This window comes from Protobothrops mucrosquamatus, unplaced genomic scaffold, assembly GCF_001527695.2.
Source record: "Protobothrops mucrosquamatus isolate PMUCROS unplaced genomic scaffold, P.Mucros_1.0 scaffold_111, whole genome shotgun sequence".
Classification (NCBI taxonomy): Eukaryota; Metazoa; Chordata; class Lepidosauria; order Squamata; family Viperidae; genus Protobothrops; species Protobothrops mucrosquamatus.
Window position 1 is genome coordinate 198,659 of NW_015386187.1, and position 18,199 is coordinate 216,857.

The 18,199-nt window shown below is 43.5% G+C and overlaps 2 protein-coding genes across 2 annotated transcripts in view; both read right to left on the reverse strand.

Annotated features, from left to right (window-relative positions):
* Nucleotides 1-1,365: 1,365 nt before the first annotated feature.
* Nucleotides 1,366-18,199, reverse strand: part of LPCAT2 (lysophosphatidylcholine acyltransferase 2) — a 38,352-nt gene continuing 21,518 nt past the window's right edge. The window contains exons 10-13 of the mRNA XM_029284198.1: nucleotides 15,167-15,320; nucleotides 7,509-7,607; nucleotides 5,916-6,057; nucleotides 1,366-1,803 (exon numbers count right to left, since the gene is read on the reverse strand). Coding sequence (XP_029140031.1) covers nucleotides 1,580-1,803; nucleotides 5,916-6,057; nucleotides 7,509-7,607; nucleotides 15,167-15,320 — 619 coding nt within the window. The 3' untranslated portion in view covers nucleotides 1,366-1,579. The remainder of the gene's footprint in view (nucleotides 1,804-5,915; nucleotides 6,058-7,508; nucleotides 7,608-15,166; nucleotides 15,321-18,199) is intronic.
* On the reverse strand, nucleotides 12,627-14,677 carry LOC107287676 (calpain small subunit 1-like). Its single transcript, XM_029284194.1, has 2 exons — nucleotides 14,538-14,677; nucleotides 12,627-14,381 (listed from the first exon to the last, which is right to left on the reverse strand). The coding sequence occupies exons 1-2, from the start codon at nucleotides 14,635-14,637 to the stop codon at nucleotides 13,738-13,740; spliced, it is 744 nt and encodes a 247-aa protein (XP_029140027.1). The 5' UTR covers nucleotides 14,638-14,677; the 3' UTR covers nucleotides 12,627-13,737.

The window sequence follows — 18,199 nt, forward strand, 5'->3', positions numbered from 1 at the left end:
TACTTTGTCATAGTCTCTTATGTACTGGAAGATAGTTATAATGTCCTCCTTAATCCTCCCTCCCTCCCTCCCTCTCTTTCTCTCTAATAATATTTTATTACTTTTCTACATTTACAATTCATAAGTTCTTGGTAAACAGCGTGTTGTTTGGGTCTATTTTTTTACTTAATAATACACATTAAATTCCTATTCTCTATCCCATTTTCCATCCATGGATAAAATACATCCCATATTTGAAAATATTCTGTGTCTTCTTTTTCTTTAATTTTCAGTGTAAGTCTATCCATTTCTGCGCAGTCCAGTATTTCTCGATTATCTCTTCTTCAGATGTTGTTTCTTCATTTTTCCAATACCGACCAAATATAGTTCTTGCTGCTGTTAATACATGCAACATTAAATATATACACTTTCTTTATCATATTTTCCTGATAATATACCTAATAATAGCTCCGGTTTAAAGTCTACATGTTTTTTTTAACATCATTTCTAGCCAAGTATGTATTTTTGTACAAATATTTTTTGCTTTAGGGCACGTCCACCAAAGACACGCCTGGTTTTTGATTGCACTTCCAACAGTTACTAGACATATTTTGAAACATTTTTGCTAATCTCACTAATCTTACCACTTAATCCTTCTCTTTGATAGGCTAGATCAGACATGTCAAACACAAGGCCCGGGGGCCAGATGTGGCCCGCAAAGTGGATTCATGTGGCCCGCGAAGCCATCCTGGAAACAGTGAGGGAACGGCCCCCGCTGCCTTGGCCTGGCCCAGGCCAGCTGGGAGCCAATGTACAATTTTGTGGTGGCCATCTATGCTGAAATGTATTCAGTCTTAGCTCCATAAGGCCCCCCCCCAATGGCCTGAGAGGAACAGTGAGGCTCCTCCAGTGGACCATGCCTCGGGACTTGCCCTGGTCCCACCCCCTTCTGCCAGAGACCCTCAGATCTATCCCACTCCTGCCCAGGCCCCCACAGGCACCCTTGACACGAATGGTGTAGACCTGCCCACACCCACCCAGTAAGCCAAACCTGCTCCATCCATGCCCACCCACGCCGCACCCACCCTGGCCACACCCACCTGGCCCCCTGAGGGCAACCGCAATGCTGATGTGGCCCTCAATGAAATTGAGTTTGACACCCCTGGGCTAGACATACCTGGTTCCCTTAACTGTTCTTCATAGGATTCCTCATCATTATTCATGATCATTATTAAAAAATCCAAGCTGCAACTCACAGAAGTGTTGCCTTTGAATGAAATGTGCTAGAAAAGGTGTTTCTGATTTGGGGTTAGCGTAAACTCCCTTCCAATTTCATCTCGGCCTCAATTCTTCTGGAACAGAATCAGCACAAATGCAATACAACCATTTCCCCAAATTTATTTATTGAAAAATACTTCTCGACATACAGTGTATGAATGCATACATTCCGAAAGCAAAATTTTGCTTTACTCGGTCTGGCTTAAATATATATATATATATGTGTGTGTGTGTGTGTGTGTGTATTCTCACCAAGATTTGGATTTAATAAAAAGGGATCCTTCTGCGGCTTAAATAAATGTATATATTAGGCTTTTGAAGTTCAGTCTTCTTTTTTATCTGAAATATTTGAATGCTCGTCTTCAGTCGGTAGGGGGCAGACTTTGTTCCTTGGCACCGGAGTTGTTTCAGAAGAAAGGGTGAGAGGGGTGACTTCCCCAGAAGTAAATTCCGCTTCTGTCAACAGCTGGCAGCGTTGCAGCTCAAGATATGTTGTAAACAGCTTGGCATATTCAGGATGCTTCTCAGCAAAATCCTTGAACTCTTCTAAAAATAAAAGAATGAACAACATTATTTAAAACATGGGACTTGTTAGAGGTTCACACTAAACCAGGAGAAGGCAACTCGTGGGGTAAACCAGATAGGAATCACAGTTGAGCCAAGTCAACTTTATTGGGAGGCTATGTTGACAGAACTTTGCAGGTCTGAAAATAAAAATCTTCCCCCTGTCTCCTTTACAGCTGGAGAAACTAGGGAGGATCTCTTCTAGATCTCTTGCCCTGCCAGTTATACAGCTGTGGGCTATGCTGCCTCTTATCTAGTTTATTGAAAAGAAGGACCAGGGGTGACACAATAGCAGTGTTCCAATATTTGAGAGGCTGACCCAAAGAAGAGGGAGTCAAGCTATTCTCCAAAGTGCCTGAAAGCAGGACAAGAAGCAATAGATGGAAACTAATCAAGGAGAGAAGCAACCTAGAACTAAGGAGAAATTTTCTGACAGTGAGAACAATTAATCAATGGAACAACTCTCCTCCAGAAGTTGTGGGTGCTCCATCACGGAGGTTTTTGAGAAGAGATGGGACAGCCATTGGCCTGAAATGGTATAAGTTTTCCTGCCTAAGCAAGGGGGTTGGACTTCCAAGGTCCCTCCCAACTCTGTTATTCTGTTATCTGGTTGTTCCCTTTGCAGCATCTCCTCACCCCGTCTCCCAAGTTCTTTCCCTCATCACGCCATTACATCACATCCCCAAAGTCTCCTCCCAACCGTACCCCCAAATCTTGATTTCCTTAATTCCCACTTGGCTTCCTTACCATAGGAGAGCTTGTTAGAGTGATCAGCATCAATCTCCTTGAAGAGGTTCGAAACATCGAGGTCGGGAAGCCCAAGTGACGAACGGATAATTAGGGCGAATTCATCTTCTGTTATGGTGCCATCTTCATCAATGTCAAAAAGCTGGAGGAAAAAGAAGAAGAGGGATTTGACTGGTCTGTTGGGAAGGAGGATAAAGCTCAGACATCTCAAATCAACCTTTGAATGCCTGGAAAACTCTTCCCAGATTTCTTTTAAAGCCGTCAGAGGAATAGCATTCTATCCACCCCTTTTGAAGACTCTGCTCTTCATCTTGGGTTGATGGAAGGCTTGGGTCCCATAAGGACCACTTTCCCTGCTATTAACTGCTCACTACTTTAGAGTCACGTAGCCCCATTCTCAGAAGAACGCCTAATACCACCCAAATCATGGCTTCCCCTCCAGGAAGAGCACCTTTTCTGATCAGAAGACAGCAGTGGTAATACATGTAGCAGTGCCAAGTGACAGCAACATCAGGAAGGAGGAGAAGCTGGAGAAGTAACAGAACCTGAAGGAGGAACTAAAGAGGATCTGGGAAATCAAGGCCAATTTGGTCCCAGGCAGCAGGAGCACTCAGGACTGTGTCTCCTAAGCTGGGAGATTGGATCCAATAGATCCCAGGAACACCTTCAGACTTTTCTATCTAGAAGAGTGCAGGGCTAGAAACAGCTAATACACAGTCTAGACCAGTGGTGGCGAACCTATGGCATGGGTGCCAGAGGCGGCACTCAGAGCCCTCTCTGTGGGCACGCGCGCCATCGTCCCAGTCCTAGGCCCTCAGCTTGATTTTATAAAACCTTTTCGCTTTAGGCCTCCGCCACCATGTGCAAAAAAAAAAAAGGTTCAATCAATCAGTCAATTTCAACTTCTCACGGGAAAAAAAAGATCTTGCATAGTTGGAATTGATTGGTTGAACTTTTTTGTTCCACCCAGTCTGCCATTACCACCGCAGCCACGCCCATCCAATGGGCCACACCCCCCATTGGCCACACCCAGTCAATGGGCCACACCCATCCTGCACCCAACAATGCATAAGTGGGTTTTGGGTTGTAGTTTGGGCACTCGGTCTTTAAAAGGCTCGCCATCACTGGTCTAGAACCCTCCAATTCCCAGGATTCCGGTAGAGGATCCCAAGTTGGGGAAGTCACAGACCACCATAGGAGTGAGAAAGGAAATAAATAAACATATGGCACACAGTTTTGTGAAGCTTTCACCTAATGAGATCTAGATAATGAAAGTTTATATTTCTTAGTCGAAAAGGATGCTGTCATCCCCTTTGGAGTGCTATAGACCAGGGGTCTCGAAACTTGGCAACTGTAAGACTGATGGACTTCAACTCCCAGGATTCCCCAGCCAACCATTCTGAGAGTTGAAATCCACAAGTCTTACAGTTGCCGAGTTTGAAGACCCCTGCTATAGACTAGCAAGGTTGCCCTCACCCAATGTTTCCAGGGATGATATGACAGGTGGCCAGGCTCTGCACAGAATCTCTCCACCCATAGATATGTTCTACCTGTAATTACAGATCTGTGCTGCACCTCAAGTCCTCAATTAAGAGGATTTACCTGAAATGCCATCTGGATTGTCTGCTCCGTGTTGGCAGGATTACACAGGACTGATAAACCGATCACGTATTCTCGGAAGTCTATGGTCCCATCGCCGTTCTGAACAAGACAATCACAAACGTCATTGAAGTTACTCAGTGATGCTGGCGTGTCTCTTTCCCGCACCCATTCGGTTGNCCAGCTTGCAGGACTGGCCTAGGGTAATTTTTAGAGGGGTTTTAATTATATTTTAATTGGACTATGTTTAAATATTTCTTTTTAATTAATTTTAATTTTGTAATTGTTATTGGTGTATTTTAATCGATTGTCAGCCGCCCTGAGTCCGCAAGGAGAAGGGCGGGATATAAATTGGATTTAATAATAATAATAATAATAAATAATAATGATCATTATTAAAAAATCCAAGCTGCAACTCACAGAAGTGTTGCCTTTGAATGAAATGTGCTAGAAAAGGTGTTTCTGATTTGGGGTTAGCGTAAACTCCCTTCCAATTTCATCTCGGCCTCAATTCTTCTGGAACAGAATCAGCACAAATGCAATACAACCATTTCCCCAAATTTATTTATTGAAAAATACTTCTCGACATACAGTGTATGAATGCATACATTCCGAAAGCAAAATTTTGCTTTACTCGGTCTGGCTTAAATATATATATATATATGTGTGTGTGTGTGTGTGTATTCCCACCAAGATTTGGATTTAATAAAAAGGGATCCTTCTGCGGCTTAAATAAATGTATATATTAGGCTTTTGAAGTTCAGTCTTCTTTTTTATCTGAAATATTTGAATGCTCGTCTTCAGTCGGTAGGGGGCAGACTTTGTTCCTTGGCACCGGAGTTGTTTCAGAAGAAAGGGCGAGAGGGGTGACTTCCCCAGAAGTAAATTCCGCTTCTGTCAACAGCTGGCAGCGTTGCAGCTCAAGATATGTTGTAAACAGCTTGGCATATTCAGGATGCTTCTCAGCAAAATCCTTGAACTCTTCTAAAAATAAAAGAATGAACAACATTATTTAAAACATGGGACTTGTTAGAGGTTCACACTAAACCAGGAGAAGGCAACTCGTGGGGTAAACCAGATAGGAATCACAGTTGAGCCAAGTCAACTTTATTGGGAGGCTATGTTGACAGAACTTTGCAGGTCTGAAAATAAAAATCTTCCCCCTGTCTCCTTTACAGCTGGAGAAACTAGGGAGGATCTCTTCTAGATCTCTTGCCCTGCCAGTTATACAGCTGTGGGCTATGCTACCTCTTATCTAGTTTATTGAAAAGAAGGACCAGGGGTGACACAATAGCAGTGTTCCAATATTTGAGAGGCTGCCACAAAGAAGAGGGAGTCAAGCTATTCTCCAAAGTGCCTGAAAGCAGGACAAGAAGCAATAGATGGAAACTAATCAAGGAGAGAAGCAACCTAGAACTAAGGAGAAATTTTCTGACAGTGAGAACAATTAATCAATGGAACAACTCTCCTCCAGAAGTTGTGGGTGCTCCATCACGGAGGTTTTTGAGAAGAGATGGGACAGCCATTGGCCTGAAATGGTATAAGTTTTCCTGCCTAAGCAGGGGGTTGGACTTCCAAGGTCCCTCCCAACTCTGTTATTCTGTTATCTGGTTGTTCCCTTTGCAGCATCTCCTCACCCCGTCTCCCAAGTTCTTTCCCTCATCACGCCATTACATCACACCCCCAAAGTCTCCTCCCAACCGTACCCCCGAATCTTGATTTCCTTAATTCCCACTTGGCTTCCTTACCATAGGAGAGCTTGTTAGAGTGATCAGCATCAATCTCCTTGAAGAGGTTCGAAACATCGAGGTCGGGAAGCCCAAGTGACGAACGGATAATTAGGGCGAATTCATCTTCTGTTATGGTGCCATCTTCATCAATGTCGAAAAGCTGGAGGAAAAAGAAGAAGAAGAGGGATTTGACTGGTCTGCTGGGAAGGAGGATAAAGCTCAGACATCTCAAATCAACCTTTGAATGCCTGGAAAACTCTTCCCAGATTTCTTTTAAAGCCGTCAGAGGAATAGCATTCTATCCACCCCTTTTGAAGACTCTGCTCTTCATCTTGGGTTGATGGAAGGCTTGGGTCCCATAAGGACCACCTTCCCTGCTATTAACTGCTCACTACTTTAGAGTCACGTAGCCCCATTCTCAGAAGAACGCCTAATACCACCCAAATCATGGCTTCCCCTCCAGGAAGAGCACCTTTTCTGATCAGAAGACAGCAGTGGTAATACATGTAGCAGTGCCAAGTGACAGCAACATCAGGAAGGAGGAGAAGCTGGAGAAGTAACAGAACCTGAAGGAGGAACTAAAGAGGATCTGGGAAATCAAGGCCAATTTGGTCCCAGGCAGCAGGAGCACTCAGGACTGTGTCTCCTAAGCTGGGAGATTGGATCCAATAGATCCCAGGAACACCTTCACAGCTTTCTATCTAGAAGAGTGCAGGGCTAGAAACAGCTAATACACAGTCTAGAACAGTGGTGGCGAACCTATGGCACGGGTGCCAGAGGCGGCACTCAGAACCCTCTCTGTGGGCACGCGCGCCATCGCCCCAGTCCTAGGCCTTCAGCTGGGTTTTATAAAACCTTTTCACTTTAGGCCTCCACCACCATGTGCAAAAAAAAAAAAAAAGGTTCAATCAATCAGCTAATTTCAAATTCTCGCGGGGAAAAAAAGATCTTGCAAAGTTGGAATTGATTGATTGAACTTTTTAGTCCCACCCAGTCTGCCATCATCACTGCAGCCACACCCAGCCAATGGGCCACACCCAGCCAATGGGCCACACCCAACCCACACCCAATAATGCATAAGTGGGTTTTGGGTTGCAGTTTGGGCACTCGGTCTTTAAAAGGTTCGCCGTCATTGATCTAGAACCCTCCAATTCCCAGGATTCCGGTAGAGGATCCCAGGTTGAGAAAGTTACAGACCACCATAGGAGTGAGAAAGGAAATAAATAAACATATGGCACAGAGTTTTGTGAAGCTTTCACCTAATGAGATCTAGATAATGAAAGTTTATATTTCTTAGTCGAAAAGGATGCTGTCATCCCCTTTGGAGTGCTATAGACCAGGGGTCTCGAAACTTGGCAACTGTAAGACTGATGGACTTCAACTCCCAGGATTCCCCAGCCAACCATTCTGAGAGTTGAAATCCACAAGTCTTACAGTTGCCGAGTTTGAAGACCCCTGCTATAGACTAGCAAGGTTGCCCTCACCCAATGTTTCCCAGGGATGATATGACAGGTGGCCAGGCTCTGCACAGAATCTCTCCACCCATAGATATGTTCTACCTGTAATTACAGATCTGTGCTGCACCTCGAGTCCTCAATTAAGAGGATTTACCTGAAATGCCATCTGGATTGTCTGCTCCGTGTTGGCAGGATTACACAGGACTGATAAACCGATCACGTATTCTCGGAAGTCTATGGTCCCATCGCCGTTCTGAACAAGACAATCACAAACGTCATTGAAGTTACTCAGTGATGCTGGCGTGTCTCTTTCCCGCACCCATTCGGTTGATGCCCTTCAAAACATCCATTGCAACAAGAAAGCAATTCTGACTTGTTTCCAATTTCTCCTGTGGTATACTATTTGTAGCTGGCTAAAGGTTTCTAGTTTCCTTAAATGGTTCCACCAGTTATCTTGACTCAAGGAACTGCAACAGAGACACAACTCCTGACTACTCGAATTTACTTTCCAGGCGAGCTTGTGAACACTCCTCCATTTCATACACCCCACTATAACTAAGCTCAACTAAATGCAGTTGAAATACTCAAACTAATTAGCAGCAGCGAGAATTGCATTTGCACAGTATTGGGAAAATGGAGAAACACCATCAGAAGAAGACATAATTAGGAAAATTTTAGATTGTGCGGAAATGGATAGGCTCACACTGAAAATGAAAGGGAAAGAAGGTATAGAATATTTCCAAACATGGGATAATTTTTATAAGTAGCTGGAAAAATGGAGTAGAAAGTAGAAATGGATTAATAATATTACTATTAAATATGTGAACTCAGAGAACACGTTGTTTATTAAGCACTAAAGATTTGTAATTATAAAAAATTAATTACACATACACACACACATACACACATACACACAGTAGTGGCCAAAATTGTGGAAATCTTTTGGGAAACATGTATTTTTGAGGTTTGATAGCTAATAACACCACTTGTTTTTTGAAGCAGTACCATAAAATTATATATCAATGGAAAGATAATTTAATCAAGAATGTAATGCAACAAAGTTTGTTCAATTATCTGTACTGTATTCTATGAAAAGTTATAGCCAAATAACCAGAAAAAGGAAGCACAACTTGCTTAGGTTGATATCAGGTAGCTTTCTTCAGCTGATTGTAGCCAATGAGCGTGAGTGTTTAGAGAGTCAATCAGGTGTCATCTTGTTTTGGCAATGAACTATTCAGATCACAGTAGGATTCAGTTATTGATGTCATGCATTGAAGCTGAGAGGAGGAAATTTGTCAGTGTGTTCTGTGATCGCTATCAAGTGGGTTGGGTTTTTTTGTGTTCTTTCATTTAGTGAGCTTGTAAAATGTAATAAAATTAAAGTAATGGTGCAAAGAGTTGACTGGTTGCCCAGAAAGTGATGTAAAATAGAATTATTAAGTGAATAAGGCTACAATTATAAAGAAATTAGAAGAAAAATTGGTGGAAACTTAACCAAAGGTGGCATTTCTACTGTATATACATACTCAAACTAATATAGTAACCATACCAATCTTGATGGCTGTGACCAGAGAAGAGTGTACCAAACATAATAATATAAGATATAAAATATCACGATAATGCAACAATTCATGACTGAATGTAATCAATGTAAGCAATATAATGAAAAACCAAAGAGTATAACCAATTCAGGCTGCATCCACTTTTGTTGCAGTTGTCATCCTTGAATTCATCCTTCTGAATTCATCAGAAGGCCTCAGATGTTACATGATATCTCTGTGCAGAGAACTTGCGTAATGTGTATATCATTGGGACAGATTCAATATTCGATTTGACTCAGGGGCAACTGAGGAAGGTCCAGGCAGAGGGAGACCCACCACGCAGAATGGACATTGTATGGAAAATAGGTGGTGGGAGCACTGAATTGTGCAAAATAAAAATGGGATATAAATATAATAATGGTGGTAATGAAAATAACAGCAGTAAAAACAGCAACCCAGTGAGAACAGATCCTTGGCAGATCCCAAAAGTCTGAACCAGATTTTATAAGAGCCAAGAGACATCGGATGTCATGGTTCTGACAGATGAAACTCTTCAAAGAACTTCGAGGCATCGTTTACCTTAAAGAATCTTTATTCGAGTAGCGTAGCATTGGCACTAACACAATCGAAGCCAAAAACTGACTGAGCACATAGTATCAAAGCACAATTCCCTCCTCTAATTAACTGTCAGAAATCACATTCTCCAATTAGTTTGAAATGCAGGCTTTCCTTCCAGTTCTTCAACCTGCCATTTCTTATCATCTCTTATTTCAAAAAACCTTGGTTCTCAAACTAGTTACAATATTGTTATGTCTAACTAAACTCCCATGCACATTCCTCCTCCTCCCCCCCCCCCCACTATCATCTAATTCTAACTCTAATTCTAAGAGTAAAACGTAAGGAGGAAAATGGCTGCATCTCCATATGTTGTCAAAGCAAGAACATCCGATGTTAGCAGCGTTGACATCGGATTTTGCAGAGTTATTCACTACGGAGTGGGTGGCGCCCTTGAAAAATCTTCCTGGCTTTGCATTCATGCCCAGAGGACTATACCCTGTTTCAGTCTGCCAGCTGCAGCACAGAAAGGGTTAAGCTTACAGACTTGCATACCAGCCTCAGGGGGAGGATTACATTCCTGGCTTCAAAGGAGAATGGAATGCAACCCACACTGGGGGCAGCATTTCAAAACTTCTAATTTCCTTCTTGAATGCAGGGAGAATCACTTCTGCTGGGGGGGGGAAAGGGTGGCAAAGGAAAAACAATGCTTTTGCTTTAAGAAAAATAAAGTTTGGATAACTTTTCCAGCAAGGTAGGTAGGCCTGGATTTTTGTCCGATTCGGTTCCTTTTCTGAACCCCTGAATGCAAACAAAAACACCCACCTGAATCATCCTTGCAAGATTACAGGTAGTTCTCGACTACCTGGGCTGGTAAGCCTTGCGAGGCAAAATGTGGACTAGGACACCTTCCAGATGGAAGCTCTGTCTGAAGCCCTCTCCTAACATTTTAATTGACCCCCCCAAGTCCATTTCCACAAACTTCCAGAGTTTATGACCATGTCGTCACAATTCCCTGCAAACACAAAGGAAGCCTCGATGCAGATTTTAGCTGCCAGGGAATCTCTGCGTCTCTTCACTCTCCAAAATCAAGAGTGCTTTGTTTTGAAGAGATGCAAAAACCTGGTTATAAACAAACAAACAAACAAAATACCCCACCGCTCAGGGACGGAAAAGAGGTCACGGCAACTGTTTGTGGTGTTAAGATGAACATCCAGAAAGCCTCCAAGATGCTTGTTTTTAAAGAGGTGTCCAGGAAACCCGTGGTTTCTCACCTCCCTTGATCTGCGAGGGCAAATTCTTGACTCTCCTTTGTAAAGGAAGTGGCGGGTTCAGGATTGCCATCCACCCACTTTCTCTGCTCCATGCGACATTCCAGCCGCTTGGAAGCTTGCCTTGAAGGGAAGGGAAGGGAAGGGCTGGATTTGTTGCTGCCTACGTTTGTCAGCAATGCTTATTTTGGCCTACGAAGATCAGCAGCTGCTCTTGTGACACAGCAGATAGCAGCACCTGGCTGACCACAGTTGATCCCAACCAGCCAACGCAAAGTCAGATCAGGCTATGACTTGGCAAGGGTACCACTCAGAAGCCTCAGAGCTGCAAGCGAGAGCAGTTAGGCAGACAACATCTTAGCCCCAAAGCAGAGGGAGGCTCCTTGGATGTGTTGCCAAGAAACCAGCCCATGAAATGATCAAGAGTGCTGTTTGACTCTCAAGGGAGACTTTGTTTTGCTTTCAAAGAAATATGCAGGAGAGAGAGAGAGAGAGAGAGAGAGAGACAGACAGACAGAGAGACAGAGAGAGAGAGAGACAGAGAGAGACAGAGACAGAGACAGAGAGAGACAGAGAACCAAAATGTGCATGCATTTCTGTATTTAAAGCAGGGACAAGCAATTAAAAACAAAGTAGTATTCGAATATGGCTCCCCGCCTCTTCAGAAAGATCTGCACTGGAAACGTGGCAAAGAAAAATTAAATTTATTCCTTGGCTAAAGCAGCTCTCTAACTACGCAACTACGTTTGCATCAAGTTCATTGGGTGAATCTTTAGCTCCTTGTAAGATTACCTTTTTTTTTCCTTTTTATAAGGATGGAATTATCCCAGTGGTGGGATTCAAATATTTGAACAACCGGTTCTCTGTGTGGATGCCACTTCAGGAATTCCATTCTGGGCCTGGGCAACAAAACATTAGCTACCGGTTCTGCCGAACTGGTGCGAATTGGCTGAATCCCACCACTGAATTATCCCAAAAAACATAAATGGCCCAAACCAACATAACGGACAACATCTGAGGCCATCCAGTCAAGCATTAAAAGGGAATGGAATTATCCTGAGAAACATAGATGGTTCAAACCAACTTAAGGCCCAACATCAGGTCCCACATTTAACAGAGTAACAATGATCAGTTAGAATCCAAAGAGACATAGGAGCAATTTCAAATGGATGGATGACTTCAGTGGACAGAGAGAATGATGTGGTCCTAGGGAGAACAAGGAAATTAGGGGGGATTATTAAAAAATATAATCCTGGGCATTCAGAGTTTTAACAAGGCCTGCAGCTGCAGGATCTGGCTGTCTACAATCTAGAAAGCTGCCCAGTTGGGTTCCTCAACTGAAACAAGGAACTGTTGTGGAACGGTAAATTATCCTCTGAGACTTTTGGCCAAGGACAGGATGCAGCTGCCACAATAATCATGGAGCAAGAAGTGAGACAATCCCCTTTTCCTCTGAGCTGGTTTGGAAAGTCTGATTCTCATATTATTTCCAACTAGAATTGGATCAAGAAGGTATCAAGACCAGTTTGCATAAAGCACTCAACCACCCCGGGTAAAGCCCCAAACCAAGTCAACACAATGGCACAGATGTGAGTCACAAAGCCCATCAAAATCAGTGAAAGGGAACAAGAACATTTTGAGACGTCTGCAGGATTCACTCAGGCCAAGGTTAGGATCTGTTCCAGAGGAGGTAGAGATGTTCTATTTGGGTCTGTTCGGGTCACCCAAGGACAACCACATCTAAAGTAGTTTTCCAGGTCAAAAACAAATAACCAAGTTTAGTCCAGGGTATCATTTCTCCACCTGTCACAAAGGCTCACAGCTTAAGATGGTCAAGAGTCTTATGTCAACCCACACATATCAAGCAGGATTTCTTTGGAAATCCATAGGCTTTTTTTTTTTTTTTAAGAAAAGTATAATAAAGCAAAGTATATAACTCCCTGCCACTTTTGACCAGACAGCTACAAAACAATCAAAGAATTCACAGTGTTCTCTTTTTGTTATAATCCAAGTTTATTTTCTCTTCTTTACAACAGACGGAAAAGATCTACTTTTGCTATGATTCCTTTCTTCAACAAACCGGCGTTCAGCAAAAACAAGAACCTGCTAACCCAGAAGCTGCAGATGCCATCTCCCTTTGGCTGCGTTTACACGACGCGTTGTTTTCCAAATCTCCCAGAGTGCTATTTCCATCATCCCAAGTGACCATTACTGAACTATGATGGTAACCTAGATATATGAATCTAAAGGCCAACAAGTTGGGAGACCCTAATCTTATTCCCTCAAAAATGAATTCAGGATCCCGAGTGCCCATCCATAATCTGAGGACAACTGAGATAATTGAGATTCCAGATTATGTTCAATAACAGAAACATCTGTAAATTAAAGTCAATTAGACTTTCCTTTTAAAAAAAAGAAAAAGAACTACCTTAACAAGACCAGGGATTATTTGGGGCTTCGAATCCCAAAATATCAATATAGGAGGAGAGGATAAGAACAATAGTGGAAACGAAATAAGGAAAGGAGATCAAAACGCGCTCTCCTAAAGCAGAGTGGGGAAAAAATTGAAATAATGATAATAACAGTTGCTTCATTTTGCACAACATAGCCACTAACCTAAGGAGAGCAGGCTATATTTAATTTTACAATAAAACACTGGGTTTTCCTCCCAATTTCCTATGAAATAACCCACAGGTTCCCGTCTACTTCCAACATTGCTAACATGAGTTTGCAACCTTAATACTATTGCAGAATTCAGGCACAGCCATGAACAAACAAACCGGACCAAAACATAAGCAATGAGCAAATACTCTTAGAAAACACATGCATTGGCTAATTTCAATATCCCAAGGTGCTATCAGCCCAAAATCACTCCCTGTAAGCAGGAAGGTTTATTTCAAGTCTGGGCAGAAGCAATTTTACTTCCCATCTATCCCTCCTCCCTCAACCCCCCCATCAATGGTATGGTCCAAGGAGAGCCAACCACTGCTTTGACGTTCCACCACCCCTTGCTGTTTTAAGAGTACATGGTAAGCTGCAACCACTCTTCTATGTTCATCTGGACTTTTCCATCACCACTTCGGTCCAGGGATTTGAAGGCCCGGAACATTCCATCCAGACGGACCAAGCAGCTGATGAAGTTGTTGAAATCCATGCTGCCGTCTTCATCGGCATAGCGACGGATCATCAGGGCGTAGAGTTGCTCGTGGAGGTTAAAACCCGCAGCCTTGAAAGTTGTGGGCAGATTCCTCATCTCAATTTTCCCTGCCGGGCCAGCATGCTCTTTGAAGGCGCACTGCCACTTCTTGATGTTGTTCCAGAGATACCTGAACTGGTAAAAGTCCAGCTTGCCGGTGGCGTCACTGTCCATGACAGCCACCATGCTTCGGCAAGTGTCCAGGCTGAAGCCTTCGGATTGCAGATCCTGATGGCGGGCCATCACCTTGTTGAGGATGTTCATCAGCTCGGTGGCGCACACTTCCATGTCATCGCCCGCCAGTTGGGTGAAGAGTCGTCGGAACTGGCGCATTTCCTCGCTTTCATTGGCCTCCACGTTGGCAAAATGGCTGCGAGGGGCTGGTGGGGGCTCTGGTTTGTACTGAGCTGCCGCTTCACTGATGATGTTCACAAGACCTCCGAGAAGACCCATAACGTTGCTGGCTTTGCTGCCACCACTGCCACCGCCGCCACCACCACTCGTTCCTCCTCCTCCACCACTACCTCCTCCTCCTCCTGCCAGGAGTCCACCAAGGCCTCGTATGAGGGCACCTCCAGTGCCTCCACCACCTCCCAGGTTCTTCAGGAAGGCTCCAGCACCACCACCTCCTCCTCCTCCACCACCACCACCTCCTCCTCCTCCTCCTCCTTTTCCACCACCACCGGTGGCCGCATCTAGCAAAGCTTGAGCAAGGAACATGGTGGAGAGTCCCAGAACCTGCAGCGTCTTTCAGAAGCTCCGAGTGTGTGTGAAGAGAGCAGAGCTGGGCGTATTCTGCAAGTACAGATTTGCTGCCAAAGGAAATTGCAATCCCTCATGTCCGCACACGTCATTTTCCACAGCTGGAATCTATTGTGGGCATGGGGCCTCGCCCAAGCCGAGGGAGGGTGGAATTTTCGTTCTACAAACTTGGAAGGGGGAAGACTTTTCAAGCAACCCTGATCTTGCCTCCCTCTTAAATCTTTTCTCTGGTTTGTTAGCTCTTTTTCTAAGAATCCTAGAGGCCACCCCCCCCCAGCTCAATACTGCAGAACGTCTCATCTGTTTTATATTATGTATTTAAAATTCTTTTTTTCTTTATACACACACACAGGATCTCTCTCTCTCTCTCTCTCTCTCTCTCTCTCTCTCTCTCTCTCTCTCTCTCTCTCTCTCTCTGTCACAAGCTTCATTTCTGCAAGCACTGCAATGCTCGTTTGTTTTAACCCTTGGGAGGCACAACACTTACTCTGTCAAAGAGAGTAAACAGCTCTTGCAAGACATCGGAGACCGGCAGCTTCAAATAGTTAGCAAACTCTTCGATCCCGATCCGACCGCCTTTGGACGTGCTGGCGATCCCTGCAAATTGATCCAGCTGCTCGCGGATGCTGTCCCATTTGAGACTATCCCAAAAGGAGGAGGCAAGGAGAGGAAGAGAAGGGGTGAAATGAAACAGCCACCACTTTTCAAGGGGAACCCAGTTCTGGAAGCCAGAATATATTATTAACTAAATGTGAAGCAATCCACATTTACCAGACAGAGACCTGTCTCTGAGAGTTATCATAATGACAAACACTCCTACACCAAGGAGAAAAGTAGCAAAAAAAAGAGAAGCTTCTGACCAAATATGTATGATGCATAACAAATCTGTGCAATTATGCAATTTGGCACCTTTGCAACTGTTGTGCCTGAAAACTCCGCTCTTAATGTTTGGCATATCCATAGCTTATTGGATCTTTAAATGTTTAAGGTTCCCTTCCTTCCTTCCTTCCTTCCTTCCTTCCTTCCTTCCTTCCTTCCTTCCTTCCTTCCTTCCTTCCTTCCTTCCTTTTCTTTCTTTCTTTCTTTCTTTCTTTCTTTCTTCTTTCTTCCTCTCTCTGTCCCTCTCTTTCTTCTCTCTCTTGCCCTTCCTTCCTTCCTTCCTTCCTTCCTTCCCTCCCTCCTTTCTCTTTCTTTCTTTCTTTCTTTCTCTTTTCTTTTTCTTTTTTTTTCTTTTTCTTTCTTTCTTTCTTCCTTCCTTCCTTCCTTCCTTCCTTCCTAATAGGAATCTGGCCTTCTGAAAAGCCAAGTACTGGTCTTCACCCCCACCCCACTCCCCAAAAATCTATCTGCACCCCACAGAAGCCCTTCTGGCATTGAAAGAAGTGAAAAGAGACACCAGAACAAAAAGAAAGATAAAAGCCACTGCAGTCCAAAACTTTGCATCCACTTGCTCCAGGGGAAAAAAAAGGACTCAAATGGGCTGTCAAGAAATTTCCCTATGGATTTAAAGGACCATCGGCTTTCTGGGAAATGGTCACTATATTTCAACCCACCCATTGGAAGCTCTTTGATAATCTCTAAAGATGCCTACAACGCTCTCTAAGAAGTCCAACTGAGCCCACCTGGGAGGTTTCTCCCAACCTTAGGAAGGTTTCGTGTCAGCTTCAATGTCGCCGATTCCTATTTATAGCCAGAGAAAGTTCAACCGATGAGCAGTAGATGCCAGAAACCAAATCCCAGGCTGGAGATTCAGGATCATCAGCTTTTCCCTGGCTCCCTCCAAGCTCTCTGGCCAGGCAGGGAACATCCAGTTCTCGTCCTCCACATATATTATTTATTTACACCCCACCTTTATTATTTTTATAAATAACACAAGGCAGCAAACATACCTAGTACAGGAAACCCTAGGCCAGGGGTAGGCAACCTTGGCTCTTTGATGACTAGTGGACTTCAACTCCCAGAATTCCTGAGACACATGGTTCAGCTAGGAAACCTCTCCCTTTCCCCGTCAGCATGGCTGGCTCAGGAATTCTGGGAGTTGAAGTCCACGAGTCATAAAAAAGCCAAGGTTGCTTAGCCCTGGCCTAAACTTAACAACAGCTCATTTAATGACTTGTTCAGAGTTACAACATCGCTGAAAAAAAGCGAGTTATGGTCATTTTTCACACTGACGACCGCTGCAGCATCCCCCACGTGGTCAGGTGATCAAAATTCAGAGTCTCGGCAAATCAACTCGTATTTATGACCTTTGCGGTGTCCCGGGGTCACGTGATCCCCTTTTTACGACTTTCCGACAATGAGGAAGTTAGGGTTCACTTAACAACCCTGCTCCTAACTTAACAACCGCAGAGATTCACTTAACAACAGTGGCAAGGAAGGTTGTAAAAAGGGGCAAAAGTGTCTTAACAATTGTCTCACTTAGCAGTGTAAATTTGGGGAGGGGGTCAATTGTGGTCATCAGTTGAGGGCTAAGTGTACAGGGAGTCCTTGGCTGACCACCACAATTGAGTCCAGAATTTATGTGGCTAAGCGAGACATTTGTTAAGTGGCTTTTGCCCCATTTTACAACCTTTCTCGCCATGGTTGTTAAGTGAATCACTGCAGCTGTTAAATTAGTAACCCGGTTGTTAAGTGAATCTGGCTTCCCCCATCAACTTTGCTTGTCAGAAGGTCACAAAAGATGATCACGTGACCTCAGGACGCTGCGACCGTCATAAATGTGAGTCAGTGGCCAAGAATCCAAATGTAAGTCCCATGATCCTGAGGATACTGCAACAGTCATCAGTGTGAAAAAAGGGCTCTGAAAAAATGACATAATAATAATAATAATAATAATAATAATAATAATAATAATAATAATAATAATAATAATAGCAGCCTTGGGTGCAATCCCAAAACATCTGGAGCACCACTTGAACACCATTGGCATTGACAAATTCACCATGAGTCAATTGCAAAAGGCGGCCTTACTAGGAACTGCTTCCACCCTGCGACGATATCTGTAATACCATCAAACATCCACATCTGCCTATCCCAGGTCCTTGGTAAGGACTCGATAGGTAGACAAAATGCCAAATCCAGTCTGAACATCTGGCTGACTGTGCGATGATCAATAATAATAATAATAATAATAATAATAATAATAATAATAATAATAATAATAATAATAATAACAACAAATTTTCCAAAGCGCCTGGAGGCAGGACAAGAAGCAACGGGTGGAAACTAATCAAGGAGAGAAGCAATCTAGAACTAAGGAGAAACTTCCTGACAGTGAGAACAATTAACCAGTGGAACAACCTGCTTCCAGAAGCTGTGAATGCTCCAACACTGGAAGTTTTTAAGAAGAGACTGGACAGCCATTTGTCCGAAATGGTATAGGGTTTCCTGCCTGAGCAGGAGGTTGGACTAGATGACCTTCAAGGTCCCTTCCAACTTTACTATTATTATTATTATTATTATTATTATTATTATTATTATTATTATTATTATTATTAACAACAACAACAATAACAACAAC

Bases quoted from the DNA above. Each gene is read 5' to 3' on its own strand.
- LOC107287676 (XM_029284194.1), bottom strand. From the start codon at position 14,637: ATGTTCCTTGCTCAAGCTTTGCTAGATGCGGCCACCGGTGGTGGTGGA. The intron at 14,382-14,537 runs GTGCTGGAGCCT...GTGGCAGCAAAG, and splicing joins TGGAGGAGGAGGAGGTGGTG to CCAGCAACGTTATGGGTCTT.